Consider the following 25382-nt stretch of genomic DNA (forward strand, 5'->3'; position numbering starts at 1 on the left):
AAGCGTATGTAACCTGAAGTGTATGTAACCCGAGGTACCACTGTAATTTAATTGCTTTGCAAGGAGCTATGGGTGAGCTTAAGACGGCATGGGGAAATTTTTTCAGCCCGATTGTCACATTCTCCTATTGTGGCCAAATTTCCAGTGGTGGGTGTGGCCAATGCAAAGCAGATGGGCTGGACTTAGCACTGGATGGGGCAGCCCTCAAGGTGACTTTTCGTTTTTATTGGGGGGCGAGACAGATGTGGCCCTGTGTCACCTCTAGTCTCATCCTCGTAGGAAGCTTGAGTTGTTCGCATTCCAAACTCTGAATAGCCCCCCCCCAAAAAAGTGCTCTAGAATGTAGTTTAATAAAAATAAAAGTTACATATCACAGCCAATCTTCAGAATTATCTTACATTTCTTTAAGTGGGAAGGTTTGTTTGCACAATAAACTATGTAAGCTACTTGAGATGAAGTGTGGTGGGGGGAGAGAGAACTGAACGGAAACAGAATCAGAAGCAACTAGTTTTGCCTAGAGCACAATTTTTTATTATTAGAATGAGTAGCTTTTGAAAATATATGTAGCCTTTATATGGTTCTGGTTTGTCTGGGTGGAGCACAGAACAATGCCTTTGATAGCTTGCATCAGAATATGACTCATTTGGTCATATGATCTGCTTCCTATTTTTCTTTCTTTCTGCATGCACTTCCAGTGCTCTGTTCTATCTGTGGAAATGACTACATCGACTCCTCTCGTGATATTTTATATATGGCATGCACATAAAGGGCTGCTTCCTTTGGTCTAGGACTTTAGGAGGACCTACACGGCAGGCTGAATTGGTTTATTAGCACTGTGCATAAAATCTGAATCCTATGTCTTTTTACATTGCAATGGGCTCAATTGAACTCAGTAGGAGTTAGGATGCATACTTCTAGGAGTAGTTCCCATTGCAGCTGAAATGCCAGTTTAAGTGCTGTCCTGCACCTTTTCCTTCTGCTTGCCTTTCCGTGTGTTTTTTTGCATGCAGAAGATCCCAATTTCAATTGCAATCATCTCCAAAAGTAGGACTGGGAGAGACATTTGTCTGGAAACCTGTTAGCCATATATTTAAATATGATCCTAATGTTTGTCTATGCATCATAATTGGCACTTGACTTGGCTGTCTATAAATGGTATTTTATTTAAGATATGTGTGTGTGTGTTTAAAGAGTTTGTGTCAAAAATTTGGTGAATATTGACATCCACAGAATGGATGTTGACCATTGTGTAATTGCTTGTCAGCAGACACCAGTATATTTACAAAATATGTGAGGAATATATGTGAGCATAAATGCTCACATTTTGGACATTTACTGTAATATTCATCCACACATAGGTGAGTGTGGTATGTGTATGCCTGTGTCCCCTTGTAAGTGTGTGGTACACAATTTGCAGGAAGTTTGTGCTGGGTATATGAGTGAAGGGCAGTCTCTGAGATCTGATTTGTTGCTTCACATCTACCACACATTGCATTTAAAGCATTAAAGTATACAACTTTAATCCTGGGAACTGAAGTTCTTCCCTCGCAGAGCTGTAATTCACAGTGTCTTTATCAAACTGAAACTCTTAGGATTTTTTGGGAGAAGCAATGTGTGTTGGCAGTGCTTTAAAGCTATGGTGTGGATCTGTCCCAGCATCTGGAGGATTATAACACAAGCCAGAAGAGCAGTCAGCTGTATGTGTATTTTTAGAACTGAAAATAATAAGATTTTATGTACATGCTGAAAAGTAATTTGTTTTGTCATGCTACGGCTATCATGTGATTATCCGGTACGTTTCAGCACCTCGGGACTGGAACTCAGTCTCACAAAAACAGGAATCTTTGAAAACTCCCTGGGGTTGATATTTTAATAGTCTGACTGTTTCTTTTCTGATGCTTGTGCCGGGTAAAATAACTCTCCAGTAAATTGTGTTATTTCTGCAACAGCTCTAGGAAATGAAATACATAGACACAGGGATTGCCATATAGAATAATGAGGCTGGGTGAAAGCAAAGGGAAGGAAAAACCCAACCAAACCTGGAAATCACTAAAGATCCTAGGAGGGGTTTGGTTCATAGCTGTCAACTTTTCCCTTTTCTTGCGAGGAATCCTATTCGGAATAAGGGAATTTCCCTTTAAAAAAGGGAAACGTTGACAGCTATGATTCGGTTGGGTCCTGATGGAAGTACGAAGGGTCCCAGCATCAAAAATGACAGCTACCAGCAACTGATTGTAATCAGTGGAAGATGCAAATGTTAAGAACTTTATCACCAATGTTTAACTCTCCACCCCACCAAGTTAGAATCTGCTTTTGCCATTACTACACATGGAATTGAGGTCCATTACTTAGATGACTGTATTATCCAGCATGTCTATGAAGTTTAGTGACATGTTTCTGTGTCTGCAGGTAAACTGATGCTGATGCTAAATAGAGCTGTAAGAAAGTAAAACACACAAAGGTGACACGAAACACACATGCCCATTACAATATAATGTGTGCAGTACCTACCAGGATGCAGCCTGTGATCCTCGTGCACAGATCGGCTTTTGTTTGATCATCGTATCTGAGGTCCTGTTTTCTTTGTAATATAAGCGGGATGCAAATAGGACTGACAAGAGTAGAACAGGGAATTATTACCCTGCATGTTATGAAAAATGCCCAGTTCCTTCCACTCTTCCATCTAATTTAAAAATAATTTAGGCTGCATTCCCAACCCTCTTACTGGGGATTAAGCCCCTTTGAAGTAACCAGGACTTACTTCTGAGTGGACATGGTTAGGACTGCGCCAGATTTCTGTTTCTAAAATAGAAGTAGGAGTGATGTCTGTTAACAAATAAAAACAGTAAGAGGCGATGGCACGATTAAATGGCACAATGTATTAATCTTGTAGCATATTTATGGCCAAAACAAAGGCATTCATTCAGTTAGCAACTCTGCAAATAGGTTTTAAGAAGTAAATTGCAGAAACAGGGAGCTTGATCTGGATCCAAAAGAAGCCAAAATGCAAAAAGCAACAGGTGTGAGGCCTCCAATTTGGATTGTGACTTAGCAGAGAGCAAAAGGCTAAAGACCCTGTACGCACCATGCCAGGATTCCAGTCTGGATCAGACTCTGCATGCCTGTAATTTCCTTTTTTTAAAAAAGCCATTCAAAAAAATGTTAATTGTATCCAGCTTAGCTGTTCTTGACACAGGAAGGGAAGGAAAGTAGCAGGTAAATGGTATCATGGTATCATATCATGAAAAAAAATCTGGTAACCTTAAGGTAACACCATTTTGATGGTGTTACCTTAAGGTTACCAGATTTTTTTTCCAATGAATCCGGGGACACTTTTCAACTTCCTACTAAATAGATGGATTTTGTCAGGGGACTGATTTGTAAATCCGGGGACTGACCCCGGGAAACGGGGACGTCTGGTAACCTTATGTTACCTAGAGTTTGGCCATTATTAACATAGAGCAGGGAGGAAATGGACAATGGTATGAGGGATATCTTTTGATGCCCCTTCATGGCTGAGTGGGGATTTGAATCCTGGTCTCCCAGGCCCTAGCCTGCTTTGGGGTCCCAAGGGACCCCAAAGCAATGTGCAAGGAAAGAAAACGCACATTTAACAACACCAAGACAAAGTTAAGCACAAGACGACAAAAGAAAAACGAAAGCAACTACCTCGGGGCCAAAGAGCTACCTAAGAGGAGGGAGCAAATCAATTGATATGCACCAGCCTTTCATCAACTTCCTCAAGTTTAGCAGGTGAGGAGCAAGAGAGGCCTCTCATGGGAGGGAATGCTGCAGCTAAGAAGGTTTGTGTGCTCACTAACTGCACCGCAATCAGAGCCTTAAACAGACCAATGGGGGGGGGGGCAAGATTGGGGGGGGGGCGGGGCAGATAGCTCTTAGGAATAATCAGTCAATTTCAGGCTATAGCAAGTTGCTAGGAGGAGGAAAAAAGCTTACTGAAACCAGATCAGCCAAACCAGAACCAGGTTAAATGGAGAGCTTTCTATACGTTCCTATTGGAAAAGTGGGTGTTGTGCTGACTTGAAGGGCAGGGCTCATGCTCTGGACACTCAGCTTCATGTGGTGATGGATGACAGGCATTTGACCATATGCCTGCTCTCAAAATGTCAAGAGAAAGGCAGCTGGAGCTTTGCAATGCTGCAGAGGAAACACAAACCGTTAACTTGAAAGATCAAAACAGATGCAGGATGTCTTTCATAATGAGGAATGCTTGCAAGAGATAGCTAAGAATACGGCATATCTTTCCATACCATTGATTGTAGAACAATGCAAGGAGAAGGAAGGAGGCCATCTGCAAGGCAACAATGGGATGCCTGCTCATAGAATGAAATGAGGAGAGGAATACATGAGGTCCAGTGCTGTGATATGCTTACCATAACTGCAAATCCAGCCCTGGAAAGAAGAAAACATAGAATCATAGAATCATAGAATCATAGAGTTGGAAGAGACCACAAGGGCCATCGAGTCCAACCCCCTGCCAAGCAGGAAACACCATCAGAGCACTCCTGACATATGGTTGTCAAGCCTGGAGACATGGATAAACAGGACTGTGCTATCTTACAACTGAATGCCTAGAATTTGTCTTGGGTGAGCAATTTAGTATACACAGGATCACAGCATACATTTATAGAGAGAAGTTTCTAGCCCTCAGGATTGTGAAGACTGACTTGAAACTAAAGCATGCTAGTAACACTTGGCAAATTCTCAGAAGTGGGAGGAAAGGAAAGAGGGAAGGAAGTGGTTGTGGGGGGCGCATAGCTCTTTGCATTTTCCCCAAATTAGCAAAAGCAAAGCATACTATATAAAATAAGTGAATGTGCTGATTTATAATTACCGTATTTTTCGCCCCATAGGACACACTTTTCCCCCTCCAAAAATGAAGGGGAAATCTGGGTGCGTCCTATGGGGCGAATGCAGGCTTTCGCTGAACCTTGAAGAGCGAGAGGGGTCGGTGCGCACCGACCCCTCTTGCTCTCCAGGCTTCAGGAAGACACCTGCAGCCTAGGCAGCCCTGCGGGAGTTCCTGCAGGGCTGTCTAGGCTGCGGATAGCAGCCTGCTTCCCGGAGCGCCGGGCACGCTGAAAGCAGAGCACCCGGCGCTTCGGGAAGACATTCGCAGCCTAGGCGGGTCCTGCGGGAGTTCCCGCAGGGCTGTCTAGGCTGCGGATAGCAGCCTGCCGCCCGGCGCGCAGGGCACCCTGAAGCAGAGCGCCCCTCGCACCGGGCAGACATCGGCCAGCCCCACAAGCTTGGAGGACAGCGGGGAGGCGCAGCACCGCCATCCCGCTGTTCCCCGACCTGGTTTTGGGGGAGAAATAAAGGAAAACATTTTTCATTTATTTTCCCCCCAAAAAACTAGGTGCGTCCTATGGGACGGAGCGTCCTATGGGACAAAAAATACAGTAATTAACACAGACTGTTATCAGGTATTTTTGTTAAGCCAGGGTATTCAGAGGCTGCGTTAGAAGCCCGAGTTTTGTGACCAATCCACCCAGCCATTCCTCCTTCTGCAGAAATGCTTCTATGGTCTCCATTATGAAATGGAGCTTCCTTGCTGAACTTTTTCTACATTCTTCGGCATTTGCCATTCTGTCACTTGACAAGGTCGTGTAGAAGAGGGAAGCTTTGTCAGTTTTATTGACATCCAACCATCCTTTCCCCACTCTGACAATGGTTAAAGATCAGCAACTTTTAATGCATCTGTGATATTGAGATGGCTCTTCCTTTTTCCGTTTTTTTCTTTTTGTTTCACCAAAAAACAAAAAAACAAAAAACCCCTTAACCATTTCATTGGTGACTGAAGAGTAAAAATATGAAGGAAATGGTGGTGGAATGCAGGAAGGTTGCACGCTCTTAAACTGTCACCAACCACATCATGATGGGATTGCATCCAATAATAGTTGCAGGGTATTATTGGCCAGCATCCAAAGTAACCAGGTGTGAGATTTACTCTCCAAACTGGAAGGTGTTTGGTGAAGCGGGAAAAGTGCAAGTTGCTAATGATAGTAATATATGTTAATGTGGGTGGGGGAAGATTCCCAAATGATAAATTTTATGTGCTTGGAATTGCACATGTAGTTTTGAATTTAGTTAGGTCCCAGCTTCTGGGTGTGGCTTTTTATAGCTTGAAGTGTTCCTACACAGCACACACTTGCTCACGTGCTTGTGGTTACTTGTCCAGTTGGGGCTATGCATGTTAAAGCCTGCTTTAGCAAATGCATACTGCAGACTGGATTGAGGCGTATATGTTTTCAGTGTCTCCACCTGTCCACGAACCAGTTTGCCTTGCAGATACATCATAAACTACTTTGAATTGCAAATAGCTGGGCAGAAGTAGTGAAAACAATAGACACCTTTTGCCAGAAAAAAAATTAGTTCATTCGTTCTTTAAGTAAGTAGCTTGCAATTTGCAGCTCCCATTTACTTCAATGTAAATGCAGCCTTTTACACGCTTAACCCTCACTGTAGTCACTGAATGGTCAAACCTGAGGAGCCAGCACTTCAGAGACAATTCATATGGTTGGTGGGACACAGCTTCCCTCCCAAGCCTCTGCAGGGATTGCTCTCCTTCTGCGGAGGCTTGGGAAGCAAGCTGCACACCCGCCAGCCATAGGTTGGCAGGGCGCAACTGGCGGGCATGCAGGGAAAGGGGAGGCTGCCGGCAAAGCCGCACAGCTCCCCCACTCGCCGGGGCGCCCCTGAGAGGCCAGCGCCCTGGTGCGACACACCACTAAGCCCTATGGGAATGACGGCTCTGACCGCAACAGTATGACAGTATGTGCTGTGCAGTGTGCAGGCATTTCATGCAAGATTCATGCCCATATCTAGGATGTTCACCCAACATTTTCCTAGAAATGTCATATGAAATTCTAATGGGAGTTTGCTTCTATTCAGGTCTGTAGCCTTCTTGCCATGTTTCAAGTTGCCCTAGTTGTTGCTCTTGTTGTGATTATTTTCTAAAATGATGAATCACATTTCATATGGTGTAGCACTATTTTGCCATTCATGACCTTTCTGTCCATTAACAGTTGGTGAACATTCCAGAGTTGTCAATGGAACGCCACATCAGACCACCCAACAAAAACAAAGGGGAAAAGAGTTGAATCAGCTGCTGTCTGTAAATAGATTTGTAACAAAAGGAATGTTTAGCAATACAGGGATAGTTCTATGATACTCTTTCACCACCTTTTCATTCATCACTAAGAAATTTTGGCACTGCAACTTTGAAAGTGCAGCAAATTGATTTTACAAATAGTTTTCCAGTCATTGTCCAGACGTTCTGTGTTCTGTTCCAACTCTTATTTCCCCCAGAATTGCTGCCACTCATATAAATGTGCTCTAGGAAGAAGATAAGATAGGTAAGAAAATAAGGAAGATAGGTAAGAAAAAATTGCTTTTGGTTACACAACTGATAGCAGTTTCTGACCTGTACAGCTGGTTACATATCCAGCTTTCTAGATTTTAGAGTTAAATCCCACAATTAAAAGTCATAAATTTCCATCATGTCACTCTCTTCCCAACTCAGTGTCAATTTGAAAGAAAAAGAAGTTTTATGTATTTAGCAACTGGTCACTGAAAATAGTTGTATGAAATACGATGCCATGTTCTGGATCTTCATGTTTATGTGCATAAAAGACCTATAGCTCACTTGTATTAAGGAAAACACATGTATAAGCTTATAGGCTACAATCCTATACCCTGTACACACTTACCTAGGCTTAAGGCCCCTCAAATTCAATATGACATACTTATGAGTAGGCATTGCATTGTTATTCCTCAGAAATATCAGAGGGCATGACTGAAAGAGGCTTTTGTTGCTAGAACCCATACTACAGAGCTGCTGCTAATGAGGCTGATGTTAGAAAGATGGACCACTGACAAATATATGCATCAGAAAGTATCAGTAAAAATATTTTACTGCCACTTACATTTCTGTGATTGCAGAGCTCTCTCCATACATATAGGCCATAGTTTATGCTCTACTAGCTAGGGTCAGATCAGTGTTCTACCTATATCCCAACAGCCCCCCCCCCTTTTAACAATGGCCCTGTCAGGGTGATTCAGAGGAAATATGCAGGAAGCAGAGGCATTAAGGAGTGATTCATTTACCTCCTGTTATTCACTCTCACATTCCAGTATTTTGTGAACTGCAGACACCCAGCTTATGAGGATGAGCAGTTTGTAAATGTATTGGCTAGACAATAATGCACCTTACATAAGCCTGACAAATGTGTGTGTTTTAATCTAAGTATAATACAGTGGTACCCCAGGTTACAGACACTTCAGGTTATAGACACTTCAGGTTATAGACTCCGCTAACCCAGAAATAGTACCTCGGGTTAGGAACTTTGCTTCAGGATGAGAACAGAAATCGCATGATGGTGGTGCGGCGGCAGCAGGAGGCCCCATTAGCTAAAGTGGTGCTTCAGGTTAAGAACAGTTTCAGGTTAAGAACGGACCATCAGAATGAATTAAGTTCTTAACCCGAGGTACCACTGTATACTTATTCAGAAATGTGTTTTACAGGTTAAGTGTCCTCAATATACAGTGGTACTTTGCTTTTCAAACATAATCTGTTCTGGAAGACCGTTCGAGTTCTGAAACATTCAAAAACTGAAAACTCAATAGCTGACAGCTAGGCCTCAGGATCTTGCACTCAGCAGATGCTGCATGGTATGTTTGACTTCTGAAGCGTGTTTGAAAACTGAAGCATTTACTTCCAGGTTTACAGTGTTCAAAAACTGAAATTTTTGTCAATGTTGATATACAAAAACTGAGGTACCATTGTATTACAGAGGATGCTTACTTTTCAGTCTGTAAGAAATTATTCTGATATGGTGTTCCTTAATTCCAGAATAAGCAAGTAGCACTCGTATTTCTTTTTCTCAAGCAATCTTTCCCAAATGTCTTTTCTTTGCTTGGAACTACTTGTATAATGATATAACCTCTTAAAACTCAGGAACTGAACTAATGTTCCTCAGCCGTGCTAACAACCTATTTTTTAGGAGCCTGGTCAATCTATTACCAGACTTCAAAAATACACTCCACACTGGTGGGTTGGCCAGTGTGGGCTGCTGATCATGATGCTACCATGTTCCATACATGCAGGGCTCCTTTTCAGTCGGAACTCAGTTCCAACATGTCTCAGGTGGGTGGGTGCCATTGCCATTATAAGAGAACATAGACAGACTACAACAATAGTTTGACAACCAGATTTTGTCATTACTTTTAGCACCAATAGTTGCTCTGTAAAAGCTTTCTGCTTCGCAAGAAAAATAAGCTTTGAAATATCCTTGCCTTCTTGCCTTGTTGGAGATGGGCAGGCAGGGTGGAGGCTGCGGCTGAGAGTAGTTTATGACAACAAACTTTCATTGTAGTCCACTGTTCATATTTCCACAACACTGTCATACTATTGTTTGAACATTTCAGAGGTTGAGGAGTAAGTTTATCTTTTTTTTTTTATAAATTTTTATTGGATTTTCACATTTTATAACAACACACACACAGACATATAAATGATTTCATATCCTTACTTTCATAACCCTCTTTCCCTGACTTCCCCCCACCCCACCCCCATACATCCCAATTTCCATATTAAATTCAGCAAGTTCTTATTTCCTTCCCCAATCCTATTCTTATTATGTTTAAATTTGATTCTTTTTGTTAGGCCCAATTCAATAATCCTTTGCTTGTATACATTAGATCCTTATTCTAAGATCAATGAAGATTCTTATACCAAAAATTACACTTTTTTATATTAAAATATGAATCAACATTATAAAAAAAAACAACCCAAAAATCCTAAAATTTTAGATTCTACTTTTCCCCTTCCCTCCCTGCCCAGGTATCTGTCCCTTCCAAAATAACTGTCCTCTTCTAAGATCCCTAGCCCGGATTTCTCACGTCGGAGGCCTTTAAGTCTATTTCAGTCTCTCCCTGCCTGTTCTGTTGGTAATCCATTTTATTGGTCTTCAAGTCTCGGGAGGTCTCTTCATCCTTTCTCAGATCAATCCTAGTTAGAAGGACTTGGTGCCAAGGTTCTGCCAAAGGTCCCCAAAGTCCCAAGTCATCAAATCCAGAAAAGAGGAGGAAGCCCCAGTTATATTTCTTTATTTTTTTAACTTCCCATATTTTATTGTGTCCAGCGGCTGTTCACATCTCCACATCCCAGCAATGCCATTGTTCCTATGCTACATTTTTGGGGTAGGGATGGTGCTGAAAAAAGGCTACTTACAATAACCCTGCAACGTGCCCCCACATTTTGATTGTGGTTTGCAACAACTCTGCCACACAGCCACTGTTAATAGCCCCATATTGCTGCTGTTGTTGGCATCCGTCTGTTTTGGGGGTGGGAGGGAATGGAGGAGTGTGCCTTCAGGAGTGGTTGGAGAGTTACAGTCAGTGCTTTTTTTTCTGGGGGGACACAGGGGTACGCATACCCCTAAACATTTTGTGAATCTTTGTACTTTTGTCCATCTATTTATTTTCTCCAATTTGAACTATACAATGTTGCTTTTCTTGAGTCAAAATAAGAGTATCCCTAATTTTTATTTTAGAAAAAAAGCCCTGGTTACAGTGCCTACTGTGGCTGTAGAGACCAATTTGTCTCCAGGCACTGCAATAATCTTTAAGGGATTCCCTTATTGCAGACAGGAGGACTGAGGGAGCAAGGTAGTGGCTTACAGCAACCCTGCAAGATAGCCTTAGGCAGCCATGGCTAAACTTGGCCCTTCAGCTGTTTTGGGACTACAATTACCATCATCCCTGACCACTGGTCCTGTTAGCTAGGGATGATAGGAGTTGTAGTCCCAAAACAGCTGGAGGGCCAAGTTTGCCACGCCTGCCTTAGGGGGTATCTCCATATTGTACTTTGAGGTGGGTGTTTTATATTATGACGATATGCATTTTTTAAAAAAATACAACAACAACAATAATAATGGTATTTCAAGTGCACTAAATTCAACTAACGGTGTTGCTATGAATGAGTTATCAACGCTCTGCAGCAAGAGTTATGCTGGTTAACTGTCACCGCCACCGCTCCCTCAGTCAAAAGCAGCGGTCAACCAAGTGCAGGCGCGGCTGTGCTCCGCTCGCTTCCACGCAGACATATTACGAGGCTACCACATTCTAAATGGAACCGGAAACCACGGTGTGTGTGTGTGTGTGTGTGTAACGTCCCAACTCTATGGTGTTACTCTAGCCTTTCAGTTTCTATGATTCTCCATTCCACGAAGGAGCAATGGTTGTGGGCGGGGTCTAGATCATGCCCCGCCTTTCCCACCAGCCCATTCTGGAGTCGAAAGTCTTATACTCCTCCTCCTCCACCTCCTCCCTCCTCGAGTTGATACTCCGTGTAAGGCGCCCGCCTTCGCGGCTTCTGAAAAACTCCCTGGCTCGGGTGCGTTTTTTGTGGCGAGTGTGAGAAGGGATGCCTTTATCCCCAATTTTTATTTCGGCGAATGGCGGTGGGTTATCTCTCATTTTGTTTCTCTAGAAGGAGAAGCAGCGGAGGAAGTTTTGAGTCGCCGGTTGAACTTGTGCGCCTTATCCCCCGCCCGCGCAAAGGATGAGCAGGCCCTGAGAGGACGAGAACCGCGAAGCCAGCCCCGTCCCTGCGAGCGAACGAGTGAGCGAGAGGCAGCGGGCGGGCCGAAGAAAGTCCGGAGACTTTGGCCGGTAACTTCTAACCCAGCAAGTATCCCGCCCGCTCCCCAGCCGAAGGAGGAGGAGGAGAACGAGGGAAGGGACGAGCGGACTCCCTCCGCCTGGGGAGGATGAAGCAGCCGCCGCCTGCGCCGCGCGCCCGTCGGGCAGCCGCGGGAGAAGCCTGGAGGAGCCCCGGGCGGGCACCGCGCCGCTGAGGGGAGGAAGGGAGCGAACGGGGACCCAGCCCGCGACCCCCCGGCCGGACGACGTGCCTGCGCGCCCCACGGAGAGCGGTTTGTGTCGCCTCAACGGACACTTTCTCTCTCCCCCCCCCCTTTGCCCCGCTGACACGGGAGTTCCTTGCTCCGCGTGACAGAATTTCACACACACACACACACACGGGTCAGTCAGCCAGCGTCTCTCCTCCCCGCCCCACATCTTTTTTTCCTCACTCTCTCTCCCCCCCCCATTTCACTCTCCGCCCCAAATTAGCAAGTCGCAGCGAAGCTTCCGTTTGTACGAGCGGAGTCCCAGCCGCAACCTCCTTTCCCCTCCTCCCATTCCTTCTCCTAAAATTTCACCCTCGGATTTAACACCCCCCCCATCCCCGCCCTCCATATTTCTGGAATCCGTTGGCTCGCCTTCCCCGCTCCGTCCCTCCCTCTTCCCCATGGCTGAGCCACCCCTCTCCTCTCCCAACACCTGGATTCGGCCATGCCTCCCCCCCCCCACCCCACTGACCCTCTCGCCAGGTTTCCCGAGCCCTCCATGTGCTTAATCTGACCACCCCCCCCCCGGCGGCTCTCCCTTGGCGCGGATTCTGGAGGAGAATTTGGCTACCCGACTTCCAAACATTTTTTCCTTCCAGAAACCACAAACACTCCCCTCTTTCTCTTTTCCAAAACATTTTCCTCCTTTGAACCTTGTGGCGTTATGAGGTCTTTTCTTGGATCCCGCTCCCAAGATCCCTGCTGGAAGAGAAGAAGCGGTGTGGCTACTGTTTTCATTCCTTGATCGTGCTGTAAAAAGTTTCTAAACCTTGGAAGGAGATGAAACTCTGGATGTTTTCTTCCCTGTTGGACCTCTCTGGGGATGCGGAATATGTATTGGAGGTGCTGAGATCTTCGTGAAACCTTTCAGTTCCTCAGATTTGCCCGTTGTCTGGAATTACTTTAAAAAACCCACCACAACCTCTTCAGACCAATATTGTTGTAACAAGGGGGTTTGGCTGGACTTGGGGGGGGGGGGAACCTTTTGTGAACTAAGACAACTGGATAACAAGAGTAATAGGATGACATCTCTTGTGGATCCCAGGATTAAACAAGCACTGCGGAAAAAGCCATCAGAAAGAACTCAAGAGGTATGTTATTCTGTAAACTTTTCACTTGGTATCTTTATGCCTAAATGTTGGAGCTGCTTCACATAAGCACTCTAGGCTACTTTTGCTTCCATCTAGGACTGCTCACGGACTTTGGGATTGTATCATCACATGTGACAAAGCACGCATGTTTGTTTTGCAGTGTGGGATACACTGGTAGAAATGCCTATTGGTTGTTCTTTCATGATTGTGACATAAGTATGGGTGAAATACATGTCTATATGTACATTCCTAAGAAGTGACAAACAACATATTTCTTCCACAGGAATACAGTTCATGTAGGAAATAGTTTTGTGTTAAATCATTCCTTATACATACAAATGCAGTGACACACTTTGGGTAATTTTGCAAGATTTGTAGAAAGGAGAGTTGAATACCCTCCTTTTCACTTTAAAGTCCTTCTGTAGCCTTTTGTGAACTTTAAAGAGTAACAGTGCTTAAGACCATAATCTCTTAGTCTCAGGAACACAGTAATTTAGGCTGCATGATGTTGATGTGTCTCAGTAAAAGTTGAATGATACCCATTTTAATCTTGAAGAACTATATTTGAAAAATAGGTATCTAGACACCTAGTTTAAATTCCTTTTTGTATCCCCATATAAATTGTTCACAAAGCATGTGTGTAGAAATTAGCAAATCTAATGTGTAGTTGTACACATGTCTGCTCAGAAGTGTCCCATTGAGTTTAATGGGACTTATTCCTAGGGTAGGGGATATTGGGTTGCAGTGTAGTTATGCTTTAGCACTGATGTGGTAATTAAAACTCTTAACCTGTAACCAGTAATACTTGGGGTTTAATGAAAATTATGTAAGGCCATTGTTGTTAGGCTGTTGTATTTTATTCTCAGCCTGGGAATGTTTTTGTTAAAAGTTCTGAATGGAGTCTTTTGAATCATACTTGCTGTGATTATATGTGGTTGAGAGAGGGGGGCACTATGGGAAGATAACCATGTTACAGTTGGCTCTTTTTGAGACAGGGAAGCATCTGTTCTCTGTTGCTACTTCGGTTAGCAAAGAATCCTGGAACAAGAGCCTTCTAGAAAATGTGTTGAAATAGGACGTAGAAAATAGTCGTTGCCAGTAATCTTAATCAATCTCATGTGCATTTCTAACTATTTTGTCTTTCTATAATACTTTGACATTCAGATCTAAGAAACTAGGCTTCACATTACTTCATTTTATGTTTCCTGAACTGGCTTTTTTGGGAGACCATACTTGGAAGAATCATTGATTGTAGGGTAGACTGGTTGTTGTTTTTTAAATTGTTCTGGTTTTTAATTTTGTCCTTATCCCTGGTTTGCCATCCTTCAGTTGTATCCACTTCCTGATAAATGCACTTGGATCCCAGTGGATATTTAACTAATTGATGGGAAATGCTTCTTTCCCAATTCAGTTGAAGGATAGTCAGGGTTAAGAAGAATAATCTTTAATTTCTATCCAGTATGTGTATATGAGGTTCTGAGCATGTTTCTTTACTGTTTCTTGTTACTTTTAAAGGGATGAGATGGAAATTGAGCTAACCATATTTGGATAGTAGCAACAGATGCAACTGGATTCTTATTAATCCAGTACTTCTGATGCTAGTGTTGTTTAGTTTCTTGCTGAATATTTGAGCATTCAGCAGTCAAGTTACAGAGATTGCCATTCAATCCCCCCTTCTTTTTTTTTAAAAAAAGAAAGTTTATAACCAAAACAGAAAACCCAAAGGCTGTATCTGTCTAAAATGGTGTTAGCTAACTGAAGAGACCTGCTAGAAATCAAAAAGCTTGCACTGTTCCATAAAAGATAAGCAAAAGATGTTTGCAGATATCTGGGGGGTGAATATGAACCTTGGGGTCACTAACTACTTTTGGGTAGTTTGTGGAACACATGCATTGTTAAATCAAAACTTAGATCACTAAAACTCTGTATTTAAGTACCGTAAGTGGTAACTTGAAGCTAGAAACAGTTCAGGTACTTAAGTGCTAAAATGTAGTGGTGGTATAAAATGATAAATCTATATATTCTTCCGTTCAGGTCTGTGTTGGAATAATTAAAGTAATTCCAATGCAAAGTGATAACTTCACATATGTAAAATTGTTGGTGATAATCAAAATTCAGGCTTGACCATTTTTCAGTCATTTCTTCTGATTGACCTGAAAGGAATTTCAGGCTTGGTTTTATGTAGGTTGATAACAAGAACTGTTGTATTTGCTGCTTTTAGACAAATAAAACCAATGGTGTACTGCCAAATGTAGTCAAAAGATTTAATAAATAAAAGTTCCTTCAGCATCTTCTGTTCAAATTTCCTTATTCAATATCTCCCTCAACTAGGCAATAAGCTACCACATACCTGTGGAAATGAAAATATGCTACATATATATAGTAGTGACTCTTCTCTTATAGAGCTTTCCTTTTGTGAATATAGAAGTACACCAGTGGGGTGAGTATCAAAATAGTGAATATCTAAATAGAGCCTAACATCTGACAGAGAGAAATACCGTATTCTTCGCTCGCTAACACGCACCTGACCATAACACGCACATAGTTTTTAGAGGAGGAAAACAAGAAAAAAAAACTCTGAATGAAACAGTGGATGTATCATTTTTGTGCTTCATGCTGTGGCCACAGACATGTGATTTGACGGTGAGTTTGGGGTAGCCCAATGCAAAAATCCTGAGAATCCATGTGGATCTGTGCTTTGTAACCACGTTTTTGCACCATTGCAGCCCCAGGCAACAGTGGGTGCGTGATTTTTTTGGTGCAGGCTGTAGCCATAGATATGCTATGTGATCTGATGTTGAATTTGGGGTGACCCAATGCAAAGATCCTGAGGATCCATGTGGATCCATGCTTTGTAACCACGTTTTTGCACCATTGCAGCCCTGTTTTTGCATCAGATCATTGCTATGTGATCTGATGGTGAATTTGGGGTGACCCAATGCAAAGATCCTGAGGATCCATGTGGATCTGTGCTTTGTAACCACATTTTAAGTGGGGAGGGAAGGAAAAACATAGAAGGGACAAGGAGCACTGAGAGGGGTGTGCGGAGAAGCAGCAGGCTAAGAATGCAGGAGAGGGGTTTTACCGGAGGGAGGAAAGGAAGGCAAAAGTTCCCCAATCCAGCCAGCCAGCCAGCCATCTCTCTCTCTCTCTCTCTCTCTCTCTCTCTCTCTCTCTCTCTCTCCCCCCACACACACACCTGCATGTTGCCTGTGAGTCCCTAGACATGGAGAGGAATTAGAAGGAAGGATGCTCTGCTTTCCCCTCTGCTTGCCTGGAGGGGAGGAGTTTTCTCTGCTCTTTGTTCCATTTGAGCAAACACAGTAACGAAACAGAAGTGGGTGGGCAGTAAGACCCTGAGGCAGAATGCAGGAAAGCAACAGCTTTCTCTCTCTGGAGGCTCGAATGCACGTGTGGCTGCCTGCAATCAGTTTACCACACCTAGAATGAAGATAAACTGGTAAAATAAGGGGGCTGGGTTAAAGCTAAAGGGAAAACCTCAAAGATCCCTCAAGAACAAGGCAGGGGTTCAGGGCTCCCAAAGCCGAGCTGCAGCCTTAGAAGGGAAAAATGGGGCTTTCAGAGGTGGTTTTTACTGCCCCACTACTTCCAATTTTTTAAAAGGCAAATTGCAGGAGAAGATGCAGCAGTCAGTCACTCTCTCACTCACTTCCTCCAAGCACCCATGCTAGCAAACAAACACACAGGCAACCACACACTCACAAAGCACACACACTAGCAAACACACAGTCGCGCTGCAGAGTGGCCAAACCTCCTAGCAAGCACTTCCCTGGCTTCTGCTGACCGCAACGAAGACGACCCTCGAAGAAAATGTGTGATGCACTTGGACCAGTCGGCTCCAGGGACCACACATTCGCTCAATAACACGCATAGACATTTCCCCTTACTTTTTAGGAGAAAAAAATCTGCGCGTTATAGAGGGAAAAATATGGTACTTGGTCTCTTATCTCTTCCAAAATGGTGCCATCCAGATGTTGTGGACTACAATTTGGTCCCAGCCAGTAGACAGAGATGATGGGATTGTAGTCGAACAATATCTGGAGGACACAATATTGACTCATGCTGGTTTAGGGGAACAAGCCAGGATTGTAAACCATGACTTGAAGTTGGCTTGCTCTATTATTGTGTTATATATATATATATATATATATGCAGGTTTTGGTGTCCTCGGGTGTCTTCCCGTGTAAAAGTTGGGGTGTCTAGGCGACGTTTCGACGAGGTCTCACTCGTCATCTTCAGGCTGGTGCTTTCGGCTTCTTGTTACTGGAACAGAGCAGGATCTCAGTGTTTGAGTTCCTATAAATACTGTAGAGGGGGTGTGGTGTATAGCCTCCAATGTTCTGGGCAGAGAGGAAGTTCCCAGGCTAGTGTGCCTTTTCTTCTTTTATTCCTTAATTACTTGAGAGATATCTTGAGTGATTTCTTGAGTGATATCCTGAGTACCACTTAGGTGGGTCATTAGGTGTGGATTAGTTGCTAAAGTCTTTGTGTCTTGACCTCTTGAACTTTGTGAAGAGTTTTCATGAGAAGATGGCTGTACTGTACTTAGTTGTGCTCTGGCTTGGCTTCGTGTATAGGGGCGAGCTGTGGTTTTGTGGCTTGTGTCAGCCAGATCTGTGTAGGGATTGCAGGGGGGTGCAGCATCCGGAGGTGCCACCATGGATTGGCTACTGGATGGTGTCTGTAATTCATCTGTGGAGAGGGTCTGGGTTTGGGTCTGGTGTGGTTGATTGGTGTTGGCGTTCTGTGTGCCTCTGGATCTGGTGTCAGTTTTTGTGGGGAGGGCTAATTTCCAGATGTCTGGCAAGCGGGATGTGTCGTCACGCTTGTTCATGTTGTGAGGGTGTTTCTCTATCTCGATGGCTTCCATGATTATTCTCTTGTGGTGATGTTCCGTGTTAAAGAGCAATTTGGAATCTGCAAAATTAATTTCGTGTCCTGTTTCTTTCATGTGTTGGAAAAGAGAGGAAGTTTTTTCTTCTTTTTTGACGGCATTCTTGTGTTCTGCGATACGTGCATTTATTCGTCTGTTTGTTTGTCCAATGTACGTGGCTGGGCAGACTTTGCAGGGTATTTCATAGATCCCTTGGTTTTCCAACTGGATTTTATCCTTGGGGTTTCTGAGGATATTGGCTATTTTTTGGTTGGTGCAAAAGGCTGTTTTGATATTGTGTTTATGGAGGATTTTGCTAATTTTATCTGTAGTGCCCTTGATATAAGGAAGGAGGGCCATGCCATTGTTTTCTTCTGTGTCTTGGTTTTTGGGGGGTTTTTTTCCGGTAGATAGTGTGTCCTAGGGAGCCATCAGGTTTTTTGTAGATTAGGACGTCAAGGAAGGGAAGTTGGTTGTTGGCTTCTATTTCCATAGTGAATTGTATTTTGGGGTGTAAGTTGTTGAGATGTGTGAGGAAGCTGTCCAGTTTTTCCTTCCCGTGTGGCCAAATTACAAAGGTGTCGTCAACATATCTGAGCCAAAGTTTGGGTCCTAATCTACAAAAAACCTGATGGCTCCCTAGGACACACTATCTACCGGAAAAAAACACACACCAACCGCTACTTACATGCACAATCACACCACCACCCTGCACAAATAAACTCCGTAGCCAAGACTCTCATCTCCAGAACCAAACGCCTGGCTGACAAAGACCACTTGACAACTGAGTTACAGAATCTCTCAAACGTGTTAATTGCCAATGGATACCAGCAAAACAGGATTACGAAGCTAATCCAAAAGGAAACACCCCCCAAAAACCAAGACACAGAAGAAAACAATGGCATGGCCCTCCTTCCTTATATCAAGGGCACTACAGATAAAATTAGCAAAATCCTCCATAAACACAATATCAAAACAGCCTTTTGCACCAACCAAAAAATAGCCAATATCCTCAGAAACCCCAAGGATAAAATCCAGTTGGAAAACCAAGGGATCTATGAAATACCCTGCAAAGTCTGCCCAGCCACGTACATTGGACAAACAAACAGACGAATAAATGCACGTATCGCAGAACACAAGAATGCCGTCAAAAAAGAAGAAAAAACTTCCTCTCTTTTCCAACACATGAAAGAAACAGGACACGAAATTAATTTTGCAGATTCCAAATTGCTCTTTAACACGGAACATCACCACAAGAGAATAATCATGGAAGCCATCGAGATAGAGAAACACCCTCACAACATGAACAAGCGTGACGACACATCCCGCTTGCCAGACATCTGGAAATTAGCCCTCCCCACAAAAACTGACACCAGATCCAGAGGCACACAGAACGCCAACACCAATCAACCACACCAGACCCAAACCCAGACCCTCTCCACAGATGAATTACAGACACCATCCAGTAGCCAATCCATGGTGGCACCTCCGGATGCTGCACCCCCCTGCAATCCCTACACAGATCTGGCTGACACAAGCCACAAAACCACAGCTCGCCCCTATACACGAAGCCAAGCCAGAGCACAACTAAGTACAGTACAGCCATCTTCTCATGAAAACTCTTCACAAAGTTCAAGAGGTCAAGACACAAAGACTTTAGCAACTAATCCACACCTAATGACCCACCTAAGTGGTACTCAGGATATCACTCAAGAAATCACTCAAGATATCTCTCAAGTAATTAAGGAATAAAAGAAGAAAAGGCACACTAGCCTGGGAACTTCCTCTCTGCCCAGAACATTGGAGGCTATACACCACACCCCCTCTACAGTATTTATAGGAACTCAAACACTGAGATCCTGCTCTGTTCCAGTAACAAGAAGCCGAAAGCACCAGCCTGAAGATGACGAGTGAGACCTCGTCGAAACGTCGCCTAGACACCCCAACTTTTACACGGGAAGACACCCGAGGACACCAAAACCTGCATTCCTGTACCCGTGAAAATCTACGAAAGCATATATATATATATATATATATATATATATATATATATATATATATATCTATATCTATATCTATATCTATATCTATATCTATATATCTGTGTGTGTGTAAATACAGCATGGATTAGGTCAGGCATACCCAAACTTGGCCCTCCAGCTGTTTGGGACTGCAATTCCCATCATCGCTGACCACTGATCCTGTTACCTAGGGATGATGGGAGTTGTAGTCCCAAAACAGCTGGAGGGCCGAGTTTGGGGATGCCTGGTTTAGGGTGTTTATAGTTTCCCCAGGTTCAGTCATAATAATTAACTTTCTTAAAATAGAAGCAAAAGTTTTCTATCTCATATTGCAGCAGCAATTAAACAAGCTACCGGTACTTTGAAAAGAAAGTAGAAGCAAAATCTTCTGAACTCCTCCTAGTTGAATGGGAAGGGTCTGGGGAATGTGTGAGCCCAAAGCTCACTGCAACTCCTTCTAGCTTGTTTGTGTTGCACTTGGTTTAGTGTGATGTGGAAATGATTTAGTGTTGGATGAATGAGCTTCTGGCTCATGGATTATGGTATTTCCTTTTTTTTCTCTGTTATGACTGCAGTGATGCAATGGGCAGCTTTTACTTCCATTTTAAACTTCTTGCAGTTACTTGTTACATCTAAACCCCAACAAGCCATAGTTGGTCTTAACCATGGCTTATTCAAACAAGCCAACTTTAAACTGTGTCCTATGATTCTGGTTGTTTCTGTAAACCATAGTTAAATATTAGCCACAGATACAGCAATAAACCACAGTTAATTGAAGACTGCAGCTACACTGAGGGAAGAGAAGGAAAACATACGTATTTAATGTTATGCAAAGGCCCATAAGCTTTTATTATATGGGCTACATATGAGTGGCTTAGATCCAAATAAACACATAGGCAGTTTTCTACTCCTAAGAAGGTTTGGGCTTGTGTTTCTCAAATAGAAGTCCTCATGGAAAACCTCTTTTGAAACTGATGAAAAAAGGAAATGGGAGTCTGCCATTCAAATAAAAAAAGGAAGATTCTTTGGGGTGTGCTCAGTTCCTTAGTTTGAAGTTTGGTCTTTGAATCTTGGCCAGTACACAGACCTTAGGGCTATCATGCAAAACGGAAGCAAATCATTTCTTTATTTTCTTTAGAAAATAAGCATTCTTACAGTAAGCATTCTTAGCAATAAAATTGGATATTTAGTTAAAACTATGACCTCTTTGATGATATATTGTAATTCTGTGTTTAGTTTGCCTGGAGTAAGAGAACTGAATTGGTAGTGCATGCTTCTGAGGTCAAACTAACATTAATATTTGAAAGATGGTTAGCTGGCTTTCAACAGTTACATTTAGCAAGATGGGTATGGCACTGCGCTTTGACATGTAACAAGCCTTTCTCCCAACTTTGAAGCTGTAAAGGTGGGTAAGGATTGTCTTGGCAGCTTTGTTGTGATCTGTGTCCCTTCACCAGCTCTGAGGTTGGGTGGAAGAGTGTGTTGATTTGGCAGCTATTTGGTCACTGGCCTGGCCCAGCACGGCTCTTCTCATGTTTCTCTTATGATTGGAGTTGTAGTCCAGCAACTTTGGGAGGACACTATGTAAGCTACCTCTGCCCTTCAGCATTATGTGGTTGATAGGTGGGAAACTGGCACATTAAAAAACAAACAAGCCAGATAAATAGGTAGATACCTTGGCAAGTTTTACCACTGTTTTAACTTCAAATAATAACAGATTGTGTAATAATAGGAATAATATCTGTGACATTTCAGTTATCCCTTTTGTAATTATGTAGTTAGGAATTTTATTTGTAATAACTGTCATAAAATCTATTGTGTAAATTAAACACATTCATGCATAGGTCTCTACCCAAATTAAGGTGATAATTATCAGTGATAGATGCATTACTAGTAGAAGCACTGCTGTTGGTATAAGTTAACCTTGCTTTAACCTATTAAAATAGAAACTATTATGATTGTTTAGTCTACTTTAGGGTTTAATGTGTGATACTAAAATTCATCTAGGTGTTACATATTATTATTTTTTCTTCAGGAGTAAGTTCTTGTTTTTCTGGTAGAGTTCCAATTCTTAACTGTGCAATATGCAAAACATATATGCTAACATGTTGGCTCATGTTTAAAGAGATGGAAAACTTCATGAATGTGTGTGAAATTACCGCAAGAGTGATATTTATCTTTAAAATATCATTGGAGCATTTTGGGGGGGATGGGGGTAATAGTAGATAAGTTTTTAAACTAATGAAGGCCTATATGTCCCTATACTGAAGTGCTTTGAAGTGCCTACCTTGTAATCTCGGCAAATTTTTGGGCTACGTAAGACAATGTTTTGTTGCTTGAGGCCAATTTTGTAGAAAATCTTTTGAAATATTTTTATTCATAAAGTACACTGGCAGCATGGAAAGCAGGGCCTGAAATTACCTGCAACTTCGCTGTATTTCACTAAAATATGAAAACAGGTCTAATGGCAGGTAACATTGGGGCTATTTTTGGCTCAGTTTTTTTCAAATAATACACAGTTTAATATAATGATTGATAACATATTTTTTACAATACAAATATATTAACAGTATTCAAAATGCTGTAGGAGATTTATTTATTCTGTGAGGGCAGAGGATCAGGTTGTGATCCTCTACACGCTTACCCTGGAGTTAGTCCTATTAAACTTAATATGGCTTATATCTGTGGATGAATAGACTTGTGCTGTAAGAGACATGGACAGCAATCCTAACTGCTTATTAGGGAGTGAGATCTGTATACCTCAGAGTAAATATGGCTAGCATTTCTGATTTTGAGTGCAGTGCCCTACCTGGGTGGATGGAGCAGCCAAGTAATTTCGTTGTCCCTGAGAGGGGGCAATGACAATAAAGATATTATTATTATTATTATTATTATTATTATTATTACACTGTTAGATTCCCCTGTCTGCAGGGTACACCAAATGTAGATGTAGAGGAGAGGCTCTTTCATCACTGTTGGCATTGATAATGCTGATCATATAATACTAACTGTGAGGAAGAACTAGAATCTAGACCCCCTCCATACACACAATCTGCATTTTACACTTTTTCATTAATTTGTATTGCAGTAGAGTGCCTTCTACCCTTGTTGACAAGATATGTGCTACTACTTGAGCATGGTGAAGTTGTAAAAGTAGTACTTAATTTGCCACTGGGACTGATTGAATGAAAATTAACAAAAAATGCATGCACATTTACAATTAACTTTGGTGTATTATGCCTAATGTTTATTAAGAAGGTGTCCAGAAAAAAATAGAATGTTAAGAAGTATTTATTGATCATCCTTATTTTCCTTTGCAACAGCAAATAATCAGTGGGTATTCGCTTCTTCAATTTTGTAGTGATGAGTTCCGAGGTTTGGATTTTCTGATACAGAACTCTGGAAAATTATGGGATGCATTTCTCTTTATTTACAACAAACCAAATTGAAAACAAACACGGGGCTGTATTCAGCTAAACAGTTGTGCCAGCAGGAGCCAGTGCAACAAATCCTGCTAGTGCAATGAGGCTTCCTCCTGTGTGTTCCCCACACTTCCCAATTCAGATCTGAGGGGTCGGACAGCCCCCCCAAATAACACGCAGGGGGAGGAGAGGGGAGATGGAGAGGACTATCCGAATAGTGCAACACTGAATTCTTCCCACTGTTTGCTACTTTCTTCTAAAAATATGTAATTTTATTTTACTATTTCAAATAATACTGTATACAGTAGATGATAATGGGGAACATAAATACATGTCAGCTAGGCTTTCTCTTTTGGTTGCACACTGTCTTTGAAATTACTTTTCTGTTGCAAAAAAGCAGAGTTACAGCTTTTCTGATTTTTTGGAAATTATTTTGTCACATCCTGTTAAAATACCTTTTTGGTGGATTATTGCATGGTTCTTTCTTTTGAAGGACTAATCCCTCTTTCTGCCATTATTTAAAATCATGGAAGACAACTAACAAAGTTGCTCTGGTTGCAACTGTTGTTTTCTGTTTATGCCATTATTATGAATTCTCCTTTAATATACAAAGTGTACCACGCACCCAGATTCCCTAGTGATGAACACTGTAAAAAAGGCTGTAATAAAATTCTTGCTGACAGCATAACAAAAGGCCTGTTGTGCTGTTGCACAGCTGAGCCAAACAGAGGAAAACATCTGCTTCTTGTTTCCAGAAATAACTGGTATTTTGAAGTACAGGGTTTTTTTTCATGGGTCCAATAACTTCCATGCTTAAATCTTTTAGGTGCACTAAGGAGTTAGTCTTAGCTAATTGTTTCCCTCCATGACCTATATTAAGCAACTTTTATAATTTACTTTTAAAATAAATCATCTGTTATTTCCAGAAAAACCTATCTCCCCAAATAGTTTTGAGCATTTACAAATGTGTGGTTAAAAATCAACATGAAAATGTGTTCAGTTGAATTTTGGCTTCCTTTAATATAAAAGTTTTTTTCTTCTCAATTGTGAGGTAGGGATGATGGTATATTTTATCACTTGCATCCTGTTTTGTTTGTGACAAATCCTGTGTTAGGGCTTCCCGTTCTAGAGGTCATAAAAGTCAGCTGGCAAATTTGAGCCAGTGAGTCAGGATGTCCTGAATTATAGGGCACATCCCTTGGAAGACTTTCCTTTGCATAACTGTATGACGGATGTTTTGGGTTCTATATGTATTTGTACATTTCAGTAGCTATCGTGAACCTATTTTCTATATGGAATATATGCTTATAATGGAGCTTTGCTATCCTTCATCCCATATGTCATGAAAAAGAAAGCTTTAAAATTAAAAATGCTTTACTGATTACACTTCCCTGTGTTATGAAGGTAATAGTCTTGATGGAGCTATTTGATACCTGTCTACATAGTTAAAGCAATCTTTAGGATGCATTGTTGCTCAGTAGGTCAGCCAATGACTAATGGGGAGTGAGGTGTTGACCAGTTATAGCATAGCTTAGTGACAAACATTGTCATCTTATTATGACAATAAGTGATTGTTAAAGTAAGAGAAGCTTTGCTTCTGCCTATAATACTGAATAACTATTCAATACTATAATATTGAATAACTGACTCAAAGGCACTGTATACTTCCCAGAGAAACAGGGACTTCATAGCAAGTAGAACTGATTCTCACCCCACCCCGTACTGAAATAATTAGACTGTGGGCTGGTAGTTGTCTATAAGCACATAGTTTTGTGCTTAGTGTGGTGGGAACTGTCAGATGGTCCACTTCTGAAATTCTCAGCTTTTGGTTTAAAAGAAATATAACTTTAGTTTTGAAAGCACATTTTAGTCCTCATTATTGTGTTCAATTGTGTCTCCAATTGGGTAGTATTTACATAAGGGTTTGGTATTCAAGGCTGAAATTTGTTGACTTCCATTTATCCCTTCATTTGTGAAGAGTGTCCTGCTACATTATTGTAATAAATAAAAGCCATCAT

At 42.1% G+C, this 25382-nt stretch overlaps 1 protein-coding gene across 5 annotated transcripts in view; it reads left to right on the forward strand.

Moving 5' to 3' along the window:
- The first annotated feature begins 11039 nt into the window (after window positions 1-11039).
- The window catches only part of RAPGEF6 (Rap guanine nucleotide exchange factor 6), a 146390-nt gene continuing 132047 nt past the window's right edge, over window positions 11040-25382 (forward strand). For 2 of the 5 annotated variants that reach the window (XM_081850305.1, XM_081850309.1), the window contains exon 1: window positions 11040-13027. In XM_081850305.1, coding sequence (XP_081706431.1) covers window positions 12959-13027 — 69 coding nt within the window. In that variant the 5' untranslated portion in view covers window positions 11040-12958. The remainder of the gene's footprint in view (window positions 13028-25382) is intronic. The other 3 variants (XM_081850306.1, XM_081850307.1, XM_081850308.1) reach the window with 3 other exon arrangements.

Source organism: Podarcis erhardii (genome assembly GCF_964252035.2).
Source record: "Podarcis erhardii genome assembly, chromosome: 2".
Lineage (NCBI taxonomy): Eukaryota > Metazoa > Chordata > Lepidosauria > Squamata > Lacertidae > Podarcis > Podarcis erhardii.